Here is a 19,752-nt window from a genome sequence, read left to right on the forward strand (position 1 = left end):
CAAACACAATTGGCAGCCTATACAAGCCAAGTCAAGTGTGGTTCTTCTGACAGCCTATATCGAAGTCTCTCAGTCAAAATTATTACATTGTCTCAGTCAAGCCAAATCATTGAAACATCATTGCAACAAACTTGCAAGAAGACCATATCCCTTTGGAACTTGCAGTTGCTCGCTACAAAGTTGCCAGACTTGCCACACACGCCAAAGATGCAAGATAGTGTCAGTCAGTCAGCAAGCCAAGCCAAGTCAAGTGTGGTGGTTCTTCAGCCAATATCCGAAGTCTCTCAATGACTATTATTAGTTTATTACAGTGTTTCAAGTCAATTCAAATCACCTGAATACATTGTCATTTGCACAATGACCATTTCCTTTGAACTTGAGCTGGCTTACAAAGTTGCCACAAACAAACAGAAATGCAAGATTAGTGTCAGCAAGCCAAGTCAAGTGTGGTTCTTCAGCCAATCAATATTATTACTAGTTTATTACAGGTCAAATCACCTGAATACATTGTCAATGTGTCACAACCTGCACCAGGACCATTTCCTTTGAACTTGCTCGCTTCTTCAGCCAATAGTATCGAAGTCTCTCAATCAATATTATTACTAGTTTATTAACATTGTTTCAAGGCAAATCAAATCACACCTGAATACATTGTCAATGTGTCACAACTTGCACCAAGACCGACCAAATCAAGACCAGTTCCTTTGAACTTGAGCTCAGCTACAAAAAGAAGTTGCCCCACAAACAAACAAACAAAGATCAATGCAAGATAGTGTCTGCCACCAGCCAGTATGCCACCCAGCCCCCCCCCCTCCCGACAACACACACACACACACACACACACACACACACACACACACACACACACACACACACACACACACACACACACACACACAGCAACCGAAGCTAAAAGTGAAAATAAAATGTCACACTCTCTCTCTCTCTCTCTCTTTCCAAAGACAACACAAGTACTTTCACTTACTGCTGCACTACCAGGAGAATCCGTCATGACACTGTCTGTCTCTCAGACAGGAGACAGTGGCTGGTGTCCTCTTAATGAGCCCTGCTGCACACCACACTTCACACTTCACTTTTTTTTTTTACACACACACACACACACACACACACACACACACACACACGCGAGGAGAGAACATGCGGAAATAAACGGACGTTACCTTGCTAGTGTTATTTTCGCCTGTACACAGAGACTCTGTCACAACACACAGTAGAGAGAGTTTTGTAGTTGGTTGGTTGTTGTCGTTGGAAAAGTGACGCCTCTTCCTTCCCCCTGGTTGTTTTGCACGGTTTGCCTTGTTGTTTTCATTTAAAAAAAAACTAAACAGTTTAATATTTTTTTTTCCTTTTGGTTTTATTTCTTGTTTCTGTGCGCAGACCGAAAGCAAAACAAGGGCAGAAGGAGGTGTAGTTCTTCTTCTCTTCGGGAAGTGGAAGAGGAGGGAGGAGGAGGAGGAGATGGGGGGGTTTGGAAATCCCCTCGCTGCTTTCGGTTGGGTTGGTGTGCTAGCCCTGAAACATGACTGTCATGACGAAACTTCAACCTGGTTTTTGCACTTTCTCCATTTACAGCCCGTACATCTACATAAACGTTCAGATTTCAAATATAAAGTGCTTACCCCATGGCCACGGATGTTACAATTCACGTCGGGTGGGTATAGGTACCCGTATCTTCCGTATTGTTCAATAAAAAAACAATTCAATCCGATCGGCGGCCATTTTCTTATAGAGTTATAATGTATCAGCGTGCAATACACCTCCCAACCGATAGGGTCGCGTAGTTGAAAGCCTATGGAGAAAAGTAAAAGTAAAATGGCCACCGATCGGATTAAAATGCTTTTTATTGAACAATACGGAAGATACGGGTACTTATGTGGGTCCGAGTAGAATTGTAACATCCCTGGCCATGGAGTCAGCACTTTATATTTGAAATCTGAACGTTTATGTAGATCTACGATTTGCAAATGGAGAAAGTACAAAAACCAGGTTGAAGTTCAGCCATGACGCTCGTGACGGACGAGCGTCGTGCGATCCATGGCTAGGTTGGTGTCAGAACTCTCGAGAGCGCCCAGGAGGCGGGGCTGCAACAACATGCCATTGGCCGGGAGGACGGTGCTTAGCTCGGATTGGCTACTTGGTTGTCAGCAGCGACCAACCAACCGCTGACGTGTTGGTGGTGTAGCGGTAAAATGATAGCGATGATGAATATTGATGATCCCTTGTGAGCTTGTAGATCTGCTATTTTCGCACATGAATCTGGCACACAACTAAGTACTGTACCAAATCTGAAGTCCATAGGAATCATAGACAGTAAAAAGTACACAGGAATATATAAAAAACAAAAAGAAGACAGGAGAATTTTCAGGCCTTGACTCCCCAAAATAATTGAACTGGGGACCCCCAAAAATAATTATATTTAAACTGGGGACCCCCCAAAATAATCATATTTGAACTGATGACCCCCACCCTGACAAGCACTTGGAACTGTGGGAGTTGCGACACAACCTTTGTTTGACACGGTTTCACAGATAAATATTGTGAACATTTTCACAATTGCTTGATTGATTACTTTTGATGCAGTAATGATCCTATTATTTTTTTTTTTCATTTTAGAGGTATTAAAAAGGTCTTAAAAGTCCTTAAAGCGGCACTACCTATTTTTAAAGAATATATTTGTGTATACAAATTAGGTGGTTGTACTCACTCCCTGCTCTTCTATTGAGACATTTAGATCGTGTCAAAGGTCATGTCTCACCTAGACACAGGATCTGACACGAATTTTGACCTGATGGTCAGGATTCAATTCATCCTCTGAGCACCCTGGGTGTCCCGACCCACAGTTTGAGAACCACTGATCTAACCAATCACAGCACGGATTGTCCCTTCCGGGCAATGGGATGTAAAGGAGGGGCGCTGCAGTTTCACTTCCTCAGTGCCCCCTCCCCACCTCTCCTTTCTGCCTCATTTATGGCAGAAATGAAAGTAGAAACTCAGTCACTTTTGACTCATGGAAGTTACTGACCCCAAAACCACCTGCACTCCACCAGGGGAAATGACACTCACACTGTGGCTTCTCACTTGTGTTTTCTGATCTGTAAAAAGCTCTTAATGTTTTGAATACAGACAATCCCTTTGGTTTCCAAACCTGTGTGATCTTTAGGCTGCAAATTCAGAAGGTCAAAAGCAAAAAGCTCAATAGTCAATAGCCTGTCTAGAAATATCATCAGATAACAAGCCATTTCTGTATCTAGAGAACACTATACTCATAGACCTGCAATTTTGGTACAATTTGACATTTTAACGGGGTGTTTTCCTCACAAATGAAAACACCATCCATTCTCGTTACATTCAGTTTTGATCATTCTGTATTACTGGCGTATATTGTTTCCACTGTTCCCTTGTAACTGATATATGAATTTGTAATCGTGACAGCCCTAGACGCAGTTTTATCAAACACACACACACACACACACACACACACACACACACACACACACACACACACACACACACACACACACACACACACACACACACACACACACACACACACACACACACACACACACACACACACACACACAGTGGCTGGTGGTGGTATATGATAAAGTCACTGTGTGGTACCACCCACACACTGGACAGAAAACAGACAGATATGCAGGCAGGAAGGCAGCTCATCATCAGGCCTTGTTTATAATAATGTCATATCGTGGGCTTTCTGCAAACTGCTTCATAGAGGTGTGAGCTTTTCTGTGTGATTTTCATTTTTTATAGGTTGTGTTTAGACAGCGCACATGGTGAATTCAGAGCAGACATGTCCAAAGTCCGGACCGGAGGTCAATCGTGGCACAAGGGCAGTTTTTATATAGCTGTGTGGCTTCCTTCCTAAAATTATTTTCTTTCTTTCTTTTTGCGTATATCAATGTTTTTTTTATTGATTTCATTTTTCACATTTGTTTTGACAAAACAGAACACCACATTCATCCTACATAAACTCCCCCCCCCCTCCCAACCACCCACCCAAACCCACCCAACCACATACAACACACACACTGACCAGGGGTATAAAAAGAAACACAACTAAGAACCTGACATAGAAACTAATCCGATAACCCTTATGCATAAACCAATTCCTAAAATGTATTATTTATTAAATTCATACGGTGACGTTTCGAGGTGTTTTCAAATGAACCTGGGAAGAGTAGATCACTGGGTCATCAACACACCAGCCTTGGAGAACAGCAATGTGATCATTGTGCCCAAAAAGGTTGCCCTCCGACCCCGGCCTGGTTTGCTGTATCCAGTGAGTTAGCCCATTAAGACCGGGAAAGCGTCTGTGTCATTTTTATATTTCTTTGGCTATTAAACAAATAGCAGATCTACAAGCTCATAGTGTGGCACCGAGTGCTGCACTCTGAGCTTGTAGATCTGCTATTTGTTTTGTGCAAATCTTTAGTTTGAATATATATATGTTTTTAAAGCAAACATTTGTAACTCAAATCTTTGCCTCTGGGGATTCTACAAATGTCTTCTAAATCCTAACAGTTTTCTGAAAAACTATATTGTTTCTACATTAGTGGTGCTCAAACTTTTTCATGTCAAGGACCGCCAAAATTATTTGTATTTGGCTGCGGACCATTTGAGAATAATTTGTTCCAGGGACCCCCAGAAGCAAAGATTTGAGTACAAATGTTCGCTTTCAAAAATACATATTCAAAGATTTGCACAAAATGTCACGATTTTTCAAAAATAGCAGATCTACAAGCTCATAGTGCGGCACTCAGTGCCATGCTGAGCTTGTAGATCTGCTATTTTTGAATAGCCAAAGAAATCTCAAAATGACAGAGATGCGTTCCCGCCCAGTATTAATGAGTTAGGACAGTGGTTCTCAACCTTTTCAGGCCGCGACCCCCTAAAATAATGAATATATTTGAACTGGCAACCCCCCCCCCACCCTGACAAGCACTTAATTGGAATTGTAGGAGTTGAGGCATTACATTTAGTTTGACTCGGTTCCACTGATATTATTGTGAAAATAGCGGATCTACAATTATTTTTAGGTATTAAAAAGGTCTTAAAAGTCCTTACATTGACACGTTACTGTCATCTGGGGACCCTCCCCAAAAAATCATGTGGGGACCCCTTTGGGGGTCCCTACCCACAGGTTGAGATGAGAACCACACTGAGTTAGGATATAATATATATATATATGTATTTATTTTTGGACATGCACATGGCTGTCTGTACTGATGAGCAAGTGGAATCTGATGAATGACAAGTTCCTGACTAGAGAGCAATGGAGAAACTGCTGACTCATAAACACATAGATATAAACAACCCATGCTGTAGTTCTGAACGTAACAACATCTCTGGGAGGAGAGCGCCCTCCAGTGACCGTACATGAGACTGCTTCATTTGCTGTAGGTGCTGCACAAGTTAATCAAAACAACCAATAAGCGATATTTAATAACATAATCTATAAATAATGTATCCCTATTTTGGGCATGTCATTATAAGCGAAAGGTTTCAACGCACTGTTACCTTATAGATAGGCTATCTTCACTATTTTTTTGCACAACAAATTATAACAAAATGCTCAAGAGTTTAATTGATTTGTTCAAATATATATTTTTTTATTTATTTAAAGCAGCACTATGTAACTTTTTCTTAATGAATACAATTTAATTTTGTCCAATCTATATGGTAGAGTATGTTACAGTAATACAACATAACTTATACAGTTGGGGTGGTTGTATTTTGTCTCCCTGCTCTTCAATTGAGACATTTAGCTATTGTGACTGAGCTATTTTCAAATAGCCTAGGTATTATAAAATAGGGCTAAAGTGGTTAAATGTATGTTTTATAATGTAAATAAGTTATATCTGCAAAGTAACTAGTTTTCAAATAATTGTAGTGGAGTAAAAGTACAATATCTGCCTCTGAGATGTAGTGGAGTAGAAGTAAAAGCATAGACAATTGGAACTACTCCAGTAAAGTAAAAGTACCTCAACAATTGTCAAAAGGGTTACAGTTGTACTGTCAGTACAGTACTTGAGTAAATGTACTTAGTTACTTTATTACACCACTGATTCGTAGCATGTGTCCAGGCCATCTTAGACCACTGGTTGTCAACGTCCGATCCAGGGACCACCAGGCGTCTCAGAGCAAATGTGTATCAAACTGAGGGTCTTTGGTAGAAGCCATTCAAAGCCAAACTAGTTGGTGGAGAAGTACAGCTCTTTGGTCAACATTGACACGATAGAGGGGATCTGCTTCTTGCGGTCGCATCCTGGCTGTGTGCTGTACGATTCAAAGTCCAGCCCTACCTTCCCGTTGACCCGGGTCAACGTCTGCATCAGCTCCAGGCCCTTGCCGTGGTCGTTTAGCGTCTTACACAACGCCTGCATGAACCAGGATCCAGCGGCGCAGTTCCTCCACGAGTAGTATCCTGGAGAATGACATAGCGCAGCAGTGATTCACAAGCAGTGGTGGAAAAAGTACTCAAATGTTTTACTTAAGTAAAAGTATTAATACTGCCATGCAGAAATACTCTGTTACAAGTGAAAGTCAGGAATTCAAAATTTACTTGACTAAAAGTACAAAAGTATTGGTATAAAAATTTACTTAAAGTACAAAAAGTAGAAAGTACTCATTATGCAAAATGTCCCATTTCAAGTTTTCAAATGTATAAATATCTTTTGAAAATAGCAGATCTACAAGCAAGGTATGAAATAGGGCTAAAGTGGTTAATGTTGGTATGTTTGCAAAAACTTTGCATGTACTTTATTTATTAAGACATGAACTAGTAACTAGTAACTAAAGTTTTCAAATAATTGTAGTGGATTAAAAGTACAATATTTGCCTCTGAGATGTAGTGGAGTAGAAGTAAAAGTATAGACAATTGGAAATACTCCAGAAAAGTACCTCAAAATTGTACTGAGTAAATGTACTTAGTTACTTTCCACCACAGATCGTCACCATATCAAGTATTTGGTAAAAAATTATGGTGATTTGTCCATATGGCCCAGACCTAGCCCACCATGCCCACATAGCTGTTGTCATGACTAACCTGGTGCAGTGGAATAAGCATACAGGAAGTCTGCCTCCACTGGAATCCTGCATTCTTCTGACTGGACACCCAGACTGTCTGTCTCAATGCCAGCGTCTGTCTCAACGCCATCGTCCAGAGTTGTACCACGACATGCCTGTAAACACAGAGCAGATGGTTACACAATGCAACGCAACGCAACGCAACGCAACGCAACGCAACGCAACAAATAAAGGTTAGGAAATTTGCGTTTGGTAGATTATTTATCTGTTTTATACCTTTGGAAAGCCTGCTTCTTTCCCTTTTAAAGACCCCGTAAACAGGTACCCTGACCCAGTATGAGCAGGCCTATAAGTCATTTTATGTATACATTTATTAGTCAGACCACAGAATATGATATAAACCAAACCACCCAGCCAATGTGTGAGAGACCTCACACATTTCACCTCCCAAAATGTAATTTCTGGAAACGCCACTGGTGGGGGGTGTCTAGCCTGGTAAAATCCCCCTCTGGTGATAAACCCGCTTCATATTTACATACTGGGCTCTGATTGGTCCCTCACAACTTTGGAGGGAGCGAAATAAAATCTCTATTGAGAGGGGCCAGACCTAATCGGCCAAGGGCATTTTTCTTTTTTTTTGCAATGGCAGATTTTTCTGGAACCAGGCTATGACTGACCTGTATGAAGAAGAGTTTGGGTTTCCCCACCAGACTCCTACAGTGGTCTCCTCTGAACATCGCCGTCAGCGCTTTCAGTTCTACATAGTCGTCTGTCCCACATATCCTCCCCTCATCTCCGTGGCTCAACATCACGCACACGAACGACGCACAACGGCTGTGGTCCTCCTTAGATACTGTAAGAGGAACGGAGGAGAGACAGAGACATTGTTTTACATACAGTCCACTACAGCGTTTGGTTCTCAAATTGGGGTCCGGGGACCCCCAGGGGTCCTTCAGGGGGTTCCACTGGGGCCCCAGAAAAAGTAGTTAATTTAACCACTTTATCGATTTAAACGTTGGCTATTAAAAATTTGCAGATCTACAAGCTCACAGCGCGTCACTTCGTGCCGCGCTGCAAGCTTGTAGATCTGCTATTTTAGGGGTCAATCTGGGGGTAATTTGGGGGTCCTTGTCATCATGACAAGGTTTGAGAACCACTGCACTACAGACCTTTCATTCCAGGTTAGCCCCGGTTTGAACCTCACTCTCCGCTACTAGCTCCGAGATGAACGGATGTTTACAAAATAGTCGGAAAGTAAAATTCAAGCGACAAGTTGAAACGACCGCTTAAATCGCATAATTTGGTCAGCCTGTGCCAGACATGTTTTTCCCATTGCAGCCGCGTCTGCACAGTATTGACACCCGTGGTCGGGCGTTGAATGGGAAAAAACATGGCACATCTGTTTGCCTCTCGACTCTCTGACCACTCTTACTTTTTGGATACTGATAGCTTTATTTTTCCTAGTAAATACCGGTCCATATCTATTGGTCAGATAAGAATGAATTACATCAATAAACGGAGGAAGGAAACGTGTTAATAATAGTACTTGGGTTTATTCCAGAGAAGAGATCTTACAAGCGTCGGTTCCAGATATATTCTTCTGACGTTAAAATGGAGATACAGCGTGATTATACACATAACGTGGGGTTACGCCTTTCGTCATCACGTCAGCCATAAGTTATGTCTCGAATGGCTCCGTTTCCTGGGCAACCAAGGTTGGGGTATCATTTATGCACAGAGTTTATAACAACAAATCCGTGTGGCAACGAAGTTAACCTGCTATCTAATATTGTTGACATACCAGAAGGAGCCCATCAGACCAAAACAACGTTGCAGGCTGCCTGAGAGGCACTGACACTTTTAACCATATTAACACATACAAATGGAAAATGGTACACTTTAGATCCATAAGAAAATGGTACAAAATTACACCCATCAGATACAATGATTAATGAGGCAGTGGCGTCCCCAGGATTTACATTTAGGGCAGGCGAGATTCCCCCCCCCCCCTCTATTACCCCCCAAGCTAATTAGCGGACAGTTAGGTTCCAAACAGGGCTACTTTCCAGGTCTGGTTTCTTCTGGTTTTACATAATAATAAAGCGGAGGGCAATTTACCCATAATTCCTTGCATTCTCACCCAGGTTGTATATGATGAAAAGTCGAGCAACATGACAAAATGGCCTTACAATTCCAAGTCTATCGTATGCAACTTGAACGGCGCTGAGTCGGCAGAAGCGGACGTCGCACCACTCGGCGGAGTCGGCGCAGGCACTCGCTCCGCTAGCATCTCGCGACTCAAATATTTAACGTTAAGTAAAAGTAGCAATACCACAATATAAAAATACAAAAGTATTGGCATCAAGTAAAGTACTTGAGTAAATGTACTTAGTTACTTTACACCATTGGTCCTCAAACTTTTTCATGTCAAGGACCCCCAAATTGACACTTATTTGCCCGCGGACCACCATTCGAAAAGATATGCCAGGGACCCCCATAAGAGAAGATTTTTTTACGGCTCTAGCAGTGATTCTCAACCATTTTCATTTCAAGGACCCCCAGTTTGACATGCATTGGGCTACGGACCCCCATTTAATGGCATTTCTATCTCTGGGACCCCAATTTATATTGTAAAATCAATGTTATTTGAACTCTGAGAGGGTACAAATGTTGTACACTCTCAGAGTTACAGACCCATTTGGTTCCTAATCTATCGTTTAGCTGGGGACCCCCTGGAACTCCCTCAAGGACCCCTGGGGGTCCCCGGACCCCACTTTGAGAACCAATGCTTTACACCACTGAAATGTGACACAGCTTATCAGGAACGTTGGCACATGGTCAGATGTTGCCCAACTTGTCACCAGGCAAGATATCACAGGTTCTCTTTTTTTCTCAACAGTGTTAGGCTTCAAAAGAAGCATTTTAGTATTCACACCCAGCCACTGAATATCACTGCTAGCCAAATGGTGTTGACCAGTGGACTCAGGCCAGCAATGAATTAATGCCCTACTTGATCATACTACAGCGTCACACAAAAGTATAAAAAATAGCAGATCTACAAGTCCTTTGAGCTTGTTAGATCTGCAATTTTTTCTACTTTAGAATTTGAATCCTGAAAAGTAATCTCTCAAGAACAGATTCAGAGCTGCGCTACTGAAATTCAAATTCAAAGGTAAAAAAAACAGCAGAGGGCGCTGATTTTTCTTTTTCTTTTTACATGCGTTGCCAGATTGCCTGAAAAGTAACAGTTTTGGACATTATGAGGTTTCCACCCGACAGAGACAATAGTAAACAAATAAACTAATCCATGTCAAAACAGTGTGTATTGTGTTTATGACCCCCCCCCCCAAAAAAAAACCTTTACAAGGGAACTGTGTTATAGATTAGACAACAGTATGCCTGAGTACATGGTAATAACAATAATAACATTATAAATACCTTTGTAGAGTAGTTTTCTCATCTGTGACACCTTCTGATCCTTGACCTCTTTGATCTCGTAGCCGAGGCGAGTGAAGGTCTCCTTTGCAGCCGCAGCATCCTCGTCTGAGCCGTTGCGACAAGACGCACCGCTGACTGTAAAAAATAAATAAAATAAAGGATGTAGTGACCGTGATTTCACCCATTGCTTTGTGGATTCTGTTGGTGAAGCCTCGATGTTCAGCAATTTGACCATCACCATCTTTAGATATTGACACTGTCAAGTCCACACAACAGAAAGTGTTTTATTTTGAAACACAGAAAGGTGGTACAGGTGGTACAACGTTTCAGCCAAACTTGGCCTTCATCAGGTGATGAAGGGCCAAGTTTGGGCAAAAACGTTGTTTTGTTTGTGGTTTGTTTGAATGTCTAGTAGCGGACGTTGGAAACAACATCAATACGCGGGTTTGTGCGTGGAGAAAGATCGTGTGCGATTTGAGCCAGTTTTACTGGGAAAGCAGGTTAAAATCATACTTTCAGGGCCCCAAAATTAACACCTGCCAGCACCAAAAGTGGCAAGTAAATTTAGTTTTGAGCACCTCAGAAAATCTGTAGCTCCAATGGTTTAGATTAGAAGATACAGCTATGTCAGAAGTAGCACCGTTTTAAAAAGATTGTGTTAATTTTTGTGTTTTTCATCCCAGATAGAGATTTTGGCTCACATCAAAAGTTGTCCCTTGGGGTCATATTAGCTTAAAACGAAGCTTATTCTCTCTGTCCACCTCCCTGCCTGCCCTGTTGTCCCCAGTTTCTGTCAAGTCACTTCCAGTTCTGTGGTTCTGTCCTGTCTGCCCCGACTCGCCCGGCCAGGTTTCCGGGCTGCCTCTCTTTTTAGTGCTCCTCAACCAGTCTGTCTGATAGTTTCTCTCTCCAGTATGTCCCGTCTGTCCAGTATGTTCTAATTTCTGTTTCTTGTGGTGGTCTGTTGTTCCCTTTGCTTGTGCCCGCACGTTTGTTTCCCTGCTCGTGCTGTTTTCTGTTCCCACTATCAGGTTTAACATGGACACATGGAGTCTGTGAACATACAGAACATCCATGGCGAAGGGTATACCATGCCTGGGGGGGGGGCAAATACAATATCATTTTGGGGTGGTCCTTGGCACGAACTGATTTAGAGGGCATTTGTAGAATCGGCCTCAGGTCTTAATGGGTTAAAACAGACCCGCTTTCACAGAGACATGCCGGTTATTATTTTTTTACTGTGGGCCATCCACACAATTCTTTGTCCAAGGTGTTAGCTTGCAAAAAAATGCCACGTGTTCTGGTTTTGGTGTGCTTCCTCTTTCGATGTCTTCCTTGTGAAACTGCGTTACTTTTGGCCACAACGGCACCTCACACAAACAAGAAGAAACGTCATTTTGTGAATGCTCAGCGTTCGAGACAAACGAACAAGGAAAGACGAGCCCATTATTCTACACAGTTTGTTGTCGTACTCAATACCGGTGTTTGGATGATGATTATGTTCCCCCCCCGTGTTTGGTCTGTCTTTATAACCACTAGGGCTGCCTGTCACGATTACAAATTTAAGTTGACGATTAATAGTCACTCAAATAATTGCGATTAACGATCTAATTGTGTGTTTGGCATTGAACATTGGAACATATGAGCTGCGTAATCAAACATTTCACAACGCATATATAACAAATAACTGAAATATACAAATACATTATTTACATATTTAATAATTTTATACATGTAAAAATAGCAGAAAAGCAGATCTGTGACGCGTTGTAAGCTTGTAGATCTGCTATTTCTGCTTTTTTCTTTTTTGGCTTTTTCTGCTTGTAGACTATGAGCTATTTTGGAAAAATCTTGAAAATGTGTGCACATCTTTGAATATAAATATTTTTTAAAGTGAACTTTTTTTAACTCAACTCTTTGCTTCTTGGGGCTCCCTGGCACAAAACATTTTCAGATGGGGGTCCGCGGCCAAATGTATATCAATTTAGGGGTCCGTGGCATGACAAAGGTTGAATAACACTGCTTTAAATATTAAGTCTTACACGTTTTACACTTAAACATAATAAGTTCATTGCACATTGTTCACACTTCACAGCCTTACTTGTGAAGTTCTTGTTGTTGATGATGATGCAGGTTCCCATGCTGGGGTAGTCCATGTTGTACCGGTAGGGGTCAGAGGTCACAGAGCCAACTCCATCATCATCTGTCTTGTTGGCACTGCAGGCCTTTTTCTGAGGTTGGCTGTATGGACACACACACACACACACACACACACACACACACACACACACACACACACACACACACACACACACACACACACACACACACACACACACACACACACACACACACACACACACACACACACACACACACTAGTTGTGAGGACAATTTAAGACGCCAATTTTATGAATGGCAATTTTATCCCACAAAAATTGGCCATTTATAACCCTAACCCGAAAGCCCAAAATAGCCAATCTACTCACACTCGCAGCACGATGCATTGTGAGCTTGTAGATCTACTACTTTTTGGGCAATTTGGGGGGTCGTGGCCTGAAAAGGTTGAGAAACAATGGGCTAATGTACACTTACTGCAATATTCCATGTTGCCTTCATTATAAGGCTCAAATATGTTCAAATATTACTTTGTCCGAAATGGCTCTTTTGACATTTACGGTTGCGGACCCCTGGTATTTTGGGCTTGTTTTTGTAGACCTGGCCGCTTTGTTTCTCTTGCAATATCTAGCAACATTGTGTCGGTCACAAACCTTGTGTCTCCATATTTCATCGTACTTAGTCGTATGACAGTGTCACACAAAAGTAGCGGAAATAGCCAATCTACAAGCTCACAACACGTAGATCATGTGTCTATATTTGTTGTGTTGTTTGAAAGATTTTGAAGGTTTTTGATAGTTGGGACATACAGTACAAGGTTTCCAGCCAACAGTGACAATATAGGGTTGCATCCAAGACAAACAGCATTCCTTCTACTATACATGTGCTGACTTGTGCATTTGATACAAGTCAGCTGTTAACCAGTCCAACGTCTCCACCCGAGCAGTCGGATGGAGGTAGGTACGAAGCTGGCTGAGCCCCTTTCGGTGAATGTCGAGGCTCTGTATCGACGGCCTGAGGGCATTAGTCTGTAATGGGTGTGAAGGGTGTGTGTGTTGTCCTCAGCTATTTGAGAGGCCTTCTTTACTGTCCATCTCTTGTGGATACTGTCAAATGATTTCGAGAATATAGGAACTTTTAAGAAGTGAACTCAAACATTTCCCCAAAAGGTAGTCTGTGAGAGATACCATCAGTGTTTCCTGAGGCCAGATATTTACTGCTTGTGTTGACCAGCACAGCTGTGGCACAGCTGTAGAGTTGAGTCTGACCGGACCTGACCTGGACTGATCTGTTCTCTGTCAGACCCTTAATTATCAGATGACACTTAGCTACAGCAGGTCAATGGGATGGGCTGGTAACTTTAATTGTTATTTCTTGTTTGTACCTGTTTCTGGGATGTACCGTTTTCGGGTGTACTTTATAAGCTGTGAGTAAAAATGTTCTGAGAAGCAGAGATGGGTTTTTAGTACCGATTGCATTGAATTGTTAGTCTGTCTGCTATTTTGGTACTAAAACATAATCACTCATTCTTTTAAACTCTGAACTGATGTCTTTGCCTTTTTGTGTCTATTTTATTTATTTATTTCCCGGACAATACTGCTGAGTGGCTCCAGGTCCTTCCCAATGATCTTACCAACCCTGTCGAGCGGTTTCAGGTTGATGGCACGAATCACGCCAAATATTGAACCAATATATATATATATATATATATATATATATATATATATATATATATATATTCTTTTTTTTAAAGCAAACATTTGTAACTCAAGTCTTTTCTTCTGGGAATTCTACAAATGTCTTCTAAAACTGTTTTCTGAAAAACGTATGTATATCAGTGGTTCTCAAACTTTTTCATGTCAAGGACCACCACCGCAGACCCCCATCTCAAAATATGTTGTTCCAGGGACCCCCAGAAGCACAGATCGGAGTTAAAAATATTAGTTTTGAAACATATATTCAAAGATTTGCACAAAGTTTCCACGATTTAAAAAAAAAATAGCCCAAAGAAATCTTAAAATGACACAGATGTGTTCCCGGTCTTAAAGGGACATTCCGCCGATTTTGCATCAAACCCCTATTTTTATCTAGGTCTAGTACCCATAAACATGATCCTAGTGTGTTTTTTGTGTTTTATCTGTATTTTTAGATTTGTATCCCTATCCTCAGACACGATGAGCCTTTTGACTCATAGTATCTTTATCTCACCTTATTTCCTGACTACAATGTAGACCACACCCCCACGCAGCCTCCCCTCCCCACAAGGAAGGGCAGTGCCCCAAAGCATTATGGTCATTGTAGTAATGCAGCAGTCCAGTCAAACCCCAGTCAAACACACAGACTTCTAGATTTTTCTGGCCATATAGGCCAATTTAGCTACTGTTATCTACTACAAATATTGTTAACATTAAGGGACTATAAGTTCTTCCAGGGGTGAAATGCTCCTTTAGTGGGTTAATAAGAGCTTGTGACTAAATAATAACTACATCCTATCCACTGGAACACATGATCTTTCTTGAAAAGTAACTGTTTTGGACATTCAGTACAAGGTTTCCACCCGACAGCGACAATATGCTGATGGAGCTCCTAGAGCGAGTCAGTTCAGTATAGCAGTGGAGGTGCAAGATGAGGTCAATCCACCAACATCATCACCAGTGGTGTAAAATAACTAAGTACACTTAAGTACAATTTTGAGGTATTTGTACTTTACTTGAGTATTTCCAATTTCCAATACTTTTACTTCTACTCCACTACATCCCAGAGGCAAATACTGTACTTTTACTCCACTACAATTATTTGAAAACTTTAGTTACTAGTTACTTTGCAGATATAAATTATGATATTATATAACATACATTAACCCCTTTAGCCCTATTTTATACCAAGGCTATTTGAAAATAGCCGATCTACAAGCTCACAACGCGTCGCTTCGCGACGCGTTGTGAGCTTGTAGATCGGCTATTTTCAAACATTTTAGTACTTTTACTTTTGGTACTTTAAGTACATTTTGATTCCAACACTTTTGTACTTTTACTCAAGTTTACTTGTAACAGAGTATTTCTATAATGCAGTATTGGTACTTTTACTTAAGTAAATAATTTGAGTACTTTTCCCACCACTCTCCCTCTCTCTAGTCTCCGCTGTGTCTCTCTCTAAACATCCATGTCATTGTATTTTTATATTTTATTTTATATTTAAAACAGAGAGAGCGAACATGGCCATTGTAGCTAGTACAGCTGTAACCACCAGTAACACACTATAGCCTCCATTGTTCAGTTAAAGATCACATTACTACGTCATTAGATGGTCTTACTATACATTTAACACATTCTCCTTAGGTTAGCCTGCAGGTGCCAGGTGTACAGTTCCCTTGCTTTGTTGTTGGTGTGCATGTGTGCGTGTGTGTGTGTGTGTGTGTGTGTGTGTGTGTGTGTGTGTGTGTGTGTGTGTGTGTGTGTGTGTGTGTGTGTGTGTGTGTGTGTGTGTGTGTGTGTGTGTGTGTGTGTGTGTGTGTGTGTGTGTGTGTGCGCGCGTGTGTGTGTGCGTGTGTGTGTGTGTGTGCGTGTGTGTGTGTGTGTGTGTGTGTGTGTGTGTGTGTGTGTGTGTGTGTGTGATGAGTAGCCTAGCCCTGCATACCTCTTTGAAAAAAATCCAAAGGCGTCGACATCATCTGCATTGTTCCCAGTATTGGCTTCACAGTCGGACATGATTTCCTACAACTTCAGGCAAAGTGAAACACTGCAGATTTGAGGAGGAAACATAATAAACAATGACAGGATGAGCCTTTATTAATAATGTAGACCCAGGGGTCTTCAACGTTTTTTCCGGCCAAGGACCCAGCAGAGACCCCCACTACATATTGCATAAAACTGTGTTACAGATTAAACTTTTTCATAGATAGCTTCATAGACTTGTTTGACAGCACTGACAATGTGTAGCGTTGTGTTGTATTCATGTTAATGTGTATTTTCAGACAGCGAACCACTCAAACCCTCAATAGAAAACATGTACTTGGTCTGCTCCCAATCTACAGCAGATCTACAAGCCCACAACGACCTCGCAGCTCGAGGCGTTGTGATCTTGTAGATCTGCTATTTTCGGCTGATGTTCTCCCCAAAATAGGGATGCTAGGGTTTAAGTGGTTAATGTAAAAAAAAAAGAAAGAAAAAATATTTATATCACACAAAGATTTGGTGGCCCCCTTGTAGTGACTCTGGGGACCCCACTAGGGGTCCCGGACCCCCCCCTTCCCATTGAAAACCCCTGATGTAGACAGTAAGTATCCTGACCTCAAATTGTGAGCGCTCAAGCTTTCCCCTCAAAGATTCTCTACATGATTCTACAAAGGTTGAAACATGTTGCTATACAATTGAGCACGAATGGAAACAATGTTGCCGATTAATGGCAGATTAACATAAAGACATGATGACTTTGTGGTCACAGTACAAAGTGATACAAACTGCATTTCGCAACTCCTAACCGCCTAACACTTTGAGGTTAAGCTAAAAGTGAAACAAATTATTTCAACGTATCTCCTCTTAGTTGTATAACTGTCATCGTATGGTTTATTATAGGATCCAGGGTGTGTATTTTATCGAGTCTGACTTTTACTTTCATATCTATGATAGATATTCCAATGTCAAAATCAATAAAATACATCTATGATGTATTTACCCAAGGCTATTATAGGCTATGAATTTGTGTTTCATGGCAAGATCCAAAAAAACATTTATAGCCTATTGCATGACAAGATAGGAGTCTGTAATATTATGCTGCAGAAGACACAAACATGCAATAAGCATTATAATTAGCTCTTGATCTAAGCCTTGACAACCGTGCAGTCTTCTGCAAAGGTTTAAATGTAATTTAGATAGATGCCAGGTCCATGTGTTGACCTGGCATCCTATAGTTTGTATAGTTTCATTGTACAGATTATCATGTATATATTATACTGGTTAGACTGATGCAAGGTTCATGGTTTACCTATGATTGATTACTGAGGCACTATACACTGTCTCTATGCATTTGATGTATGTGTTTAATCACTCTGGATTAAGAGTGTCTGCTAAATGCCCAAATTGTAAATTGTAATTATCAGTATAATAACACTACACACATTATTTATGATGATTCAGTAAATAAATACAAATATAATCTTTTTGAACAGGTCACCCAGACACCCACTAATGACAAATTGCATTTTAAGTAGATATGCTCCATGTCTCTCACACACACATATTAGAAGATTTAATTAACCTTACAGTTTTCCTATCAATCACATGCAATGCAACGATCACACAAAGTAAGAAACAGACAGTATTACTGGTATATGCAATGAGCATTAGTAGTAAAAACAAACCTACCGTTCTCAATGGACAAAGTGGAGAAAATGAGCTGGCTGCTACACCTCTACTTTAGGTTACCTACTTTTATGTTTCCAAAGTGAAAGCGGAGAACCAATCAGAGACGAGTAGGAGGGACAACTGTAATAAACCAGATTGACAGCACTGCAGTATCTGTCACCTGTGGTGGAAAAAGTACTAAAAATGTTTACTTAAGTAAAAGTATCAATACTGCAATGTAGACACACTCACTGTGTTACAAGTAAAAGTCCAGAATCCCAAATTTACTTGAAGAAAAGTACAAAAGTATTGGCATCAAAATGTACTTAAAGTACCAATTAAGTGACTCATTATGCAGAATGTCCCGTTTCACAAGCTGTCATATGTCTAATTTTTTTTTTAAAAAGGTCCTTTTGAAAATAACAGATCTGCAAGCTCACAATGCATGACGCATTGTGAGCTTGTAGATCTATTTTCAAATGACCGAAATGTATATGGAGCTGAAGTGGTTTGTATGAAAACTAAAGTTTTCAAATAATTGTAGTGGAGTGAAAAGTACAATATTTACCTGTGAGATGTGTTGGAGTAGAAGTAAAAGTACAGAAAATGGGAAATACTCCAGTGAAGTAAAACTTCCTCAAAATACTTAAGTACAGTACAGTACTTGAGTAAATGTACTTAGTTACTTTACACCACTGCCCATGATGACAGGCAGGTTTTCCTCGATGCAACCATTTAAACATCATGGGGTTGATGAGTATTTATATATTCACTCCTCCTGGCAGAAAATGCAAATAGTTAACACCACAAAGTCACAAGTTATGAAGGTTATTCCAGGTTAAAGGAGGATTTCTACTACTATTCATTTCGGCAATCAGCCACAAGGTGCCGCTGTTTCTCCACATTGGCAGCAATAAGGGAAGTAGAGACCCCTTAACAGACGACGTCACACTGGCAGTGGTGTAAAGTAACTAAGTACATTTACTTAAGTACTGTACTTAAGTACAATTTTGAGGTATTTGTACTTTACTTGAGTATTTCCAATTTCCAATACTTTTACTTCTACTCCACTACATCTCAGAGGCAAATATTGTACTTTTACTCCACTACAATTATTTGAAAACTTTAGTTACTTTTCAGATATACATTATGATATTATGAAACATACATTAACCACTTTAGCCCTATGTTATACATAGGCTATTTGAAAATAGCCAATCTACAAGCTCACAATTCCAAAAACAAATAAGGTTTGGTTTTTATTTTGATCGGTATTCAAGAATATTTAATTTATTGCCTGACATCTGACATGTCATAAGCACCAAAATGCCAATATACAGGTCACTGATAAGAGTGGAGTACAAAAGGACCCCAATTGAAACAAGCCATTGGCTTTTAAATGTTTTTCTATCCTATTTAGTTGACATTGTATTTGAACTGTACTTTCATGTGCTTTTTTTTTGCCAAACTTCTGAATAAAGTATTCAATCAATCAATCAGGGTCAAAATGACCTGAGCTCCAGATGGGTTAGTCTACTAGAAGTAAGCCTACTTCTTGTCCTCCTGGTAGTTAAGGGCCCCAGTATTAGAACATAGATATCATAGGAATGACAGCCTTTGTTCTTGGCATTAAAGAGCTACATGGAATACAGTGAAAGGTTGAGCTTATACATTATAGTCTCAATCCATTCTACCCTATCATTATGAGAGTCTTGCTGTCTTTACCATCATTGTGTGCATAAAACGTCATTACATGTGAATGCACTCTTTTTATTAGCCTGTC

General features: G+C 40.7%; 2 protein-coding genes across 6 annotated transcripts in view; both read right to left on the reverse strand.

Moving 5' to 3' along the window:
* Nucleotides 1-1,315, reverse strand: part of irf2b (interferon regulatory factor 2b) — a 29,455-nt gene extending 28,140 nt beyond the window's left edge. For 3 of the 4 annotated variants that reach the window (XR_013932201.1, XM_080415324.1, XM_080415323.1), the window contains exon 1: nt 986-1,099. Coding sequence is in view for 2 of the 4 variants with exons in the window: in XM_080415324.1 (XP_080271450.1) it covers nt 986-1,012 (27 nt within the window). In the remaining 2 variants the exon portion in view is untranslated. Of the gene's footprint in view, nt 1-985; nt 1,100-1,181 lie in introns of those variants that run through there. The other variant, XM_080415325.1, reaches the window with a different exon arrangement.
* A 3,674-nt stretch (nt 1,316-4,989) lies between these two features.
* Nucleotides 4,990-18,033, reverse strand: LOC308076121 (caspase-3-like). 2 transcript variants are annotated; one of them, XM_080416242.1, is made up of 7 exons: nt 17,991-18,033; nt 16,264-16,365; nt 12,611-12,750; nt 10,510-10,644; nt 7,749-7,924; nt 7,091-7,226; nt 4,990-6,469 (listed from the first exon to the last, which is right to left on the reverse strand). In XM_080416242.1, exons 2-7 carry the CDS (start codon nt 16,332-16,334, stop codon nt 6,237-6,239), a joined length of 891 nt encoding a protein of 296 aa, XP_080272368.1. In that variant the 5' UTR covers nt 16,335-16,365; nt 17,991-18,033; the 3' UTR covers nt 4,990-6,236. The 2 variants fall into 2 exon arrangements, with proteins under 2 accessions (XP_080272368.1, XP_080272369.1); XM_080416243.1 differs by having other exon boundaries at nt 16,264-16,340; nt 17,991-18,012.
* Nucleotides 18,034-19,752: the final 1,719 nt, after the last annotated feature.

This window comes from Gymnoscopelus braueri (assembly GCF_963280865.1).
Source record: "Gymnoscopelus braueri genome assembly, chromosome: 20".
Lineage (NCBI taxonomy): Eukaryota > Metazoa > Chordata > Actinopteri > Myctophiformes > Myctophidae > Gymnoscopelus > Gymnoscopelus braueri.

Excerpts from the sequence above, each read along its gene's own strand:
- LOC308076121 (XM_080416242.1), bottom strand. The coding sequence starts at position 16,334 with ATGTCCGACTGTGAAGCCAATACTGGGAACAATGCAGATGATGTCGAC. Across the intron at positions 7,227-7,748 it reads CCAAACTCTTCTTCATACAG|GCATGTCGTGGTACAACTCT; the intron begins GTCAGTCATAGC and ends CTGTGTTTACAG. Across the intron at positions 6,470-7,090 it reads TGCTTATTCCACTGCACCAG|GATACTACTCGTGGAGGAAC; the intron begins GTTAGTCATGAC and ends GTCATTCTCCAG.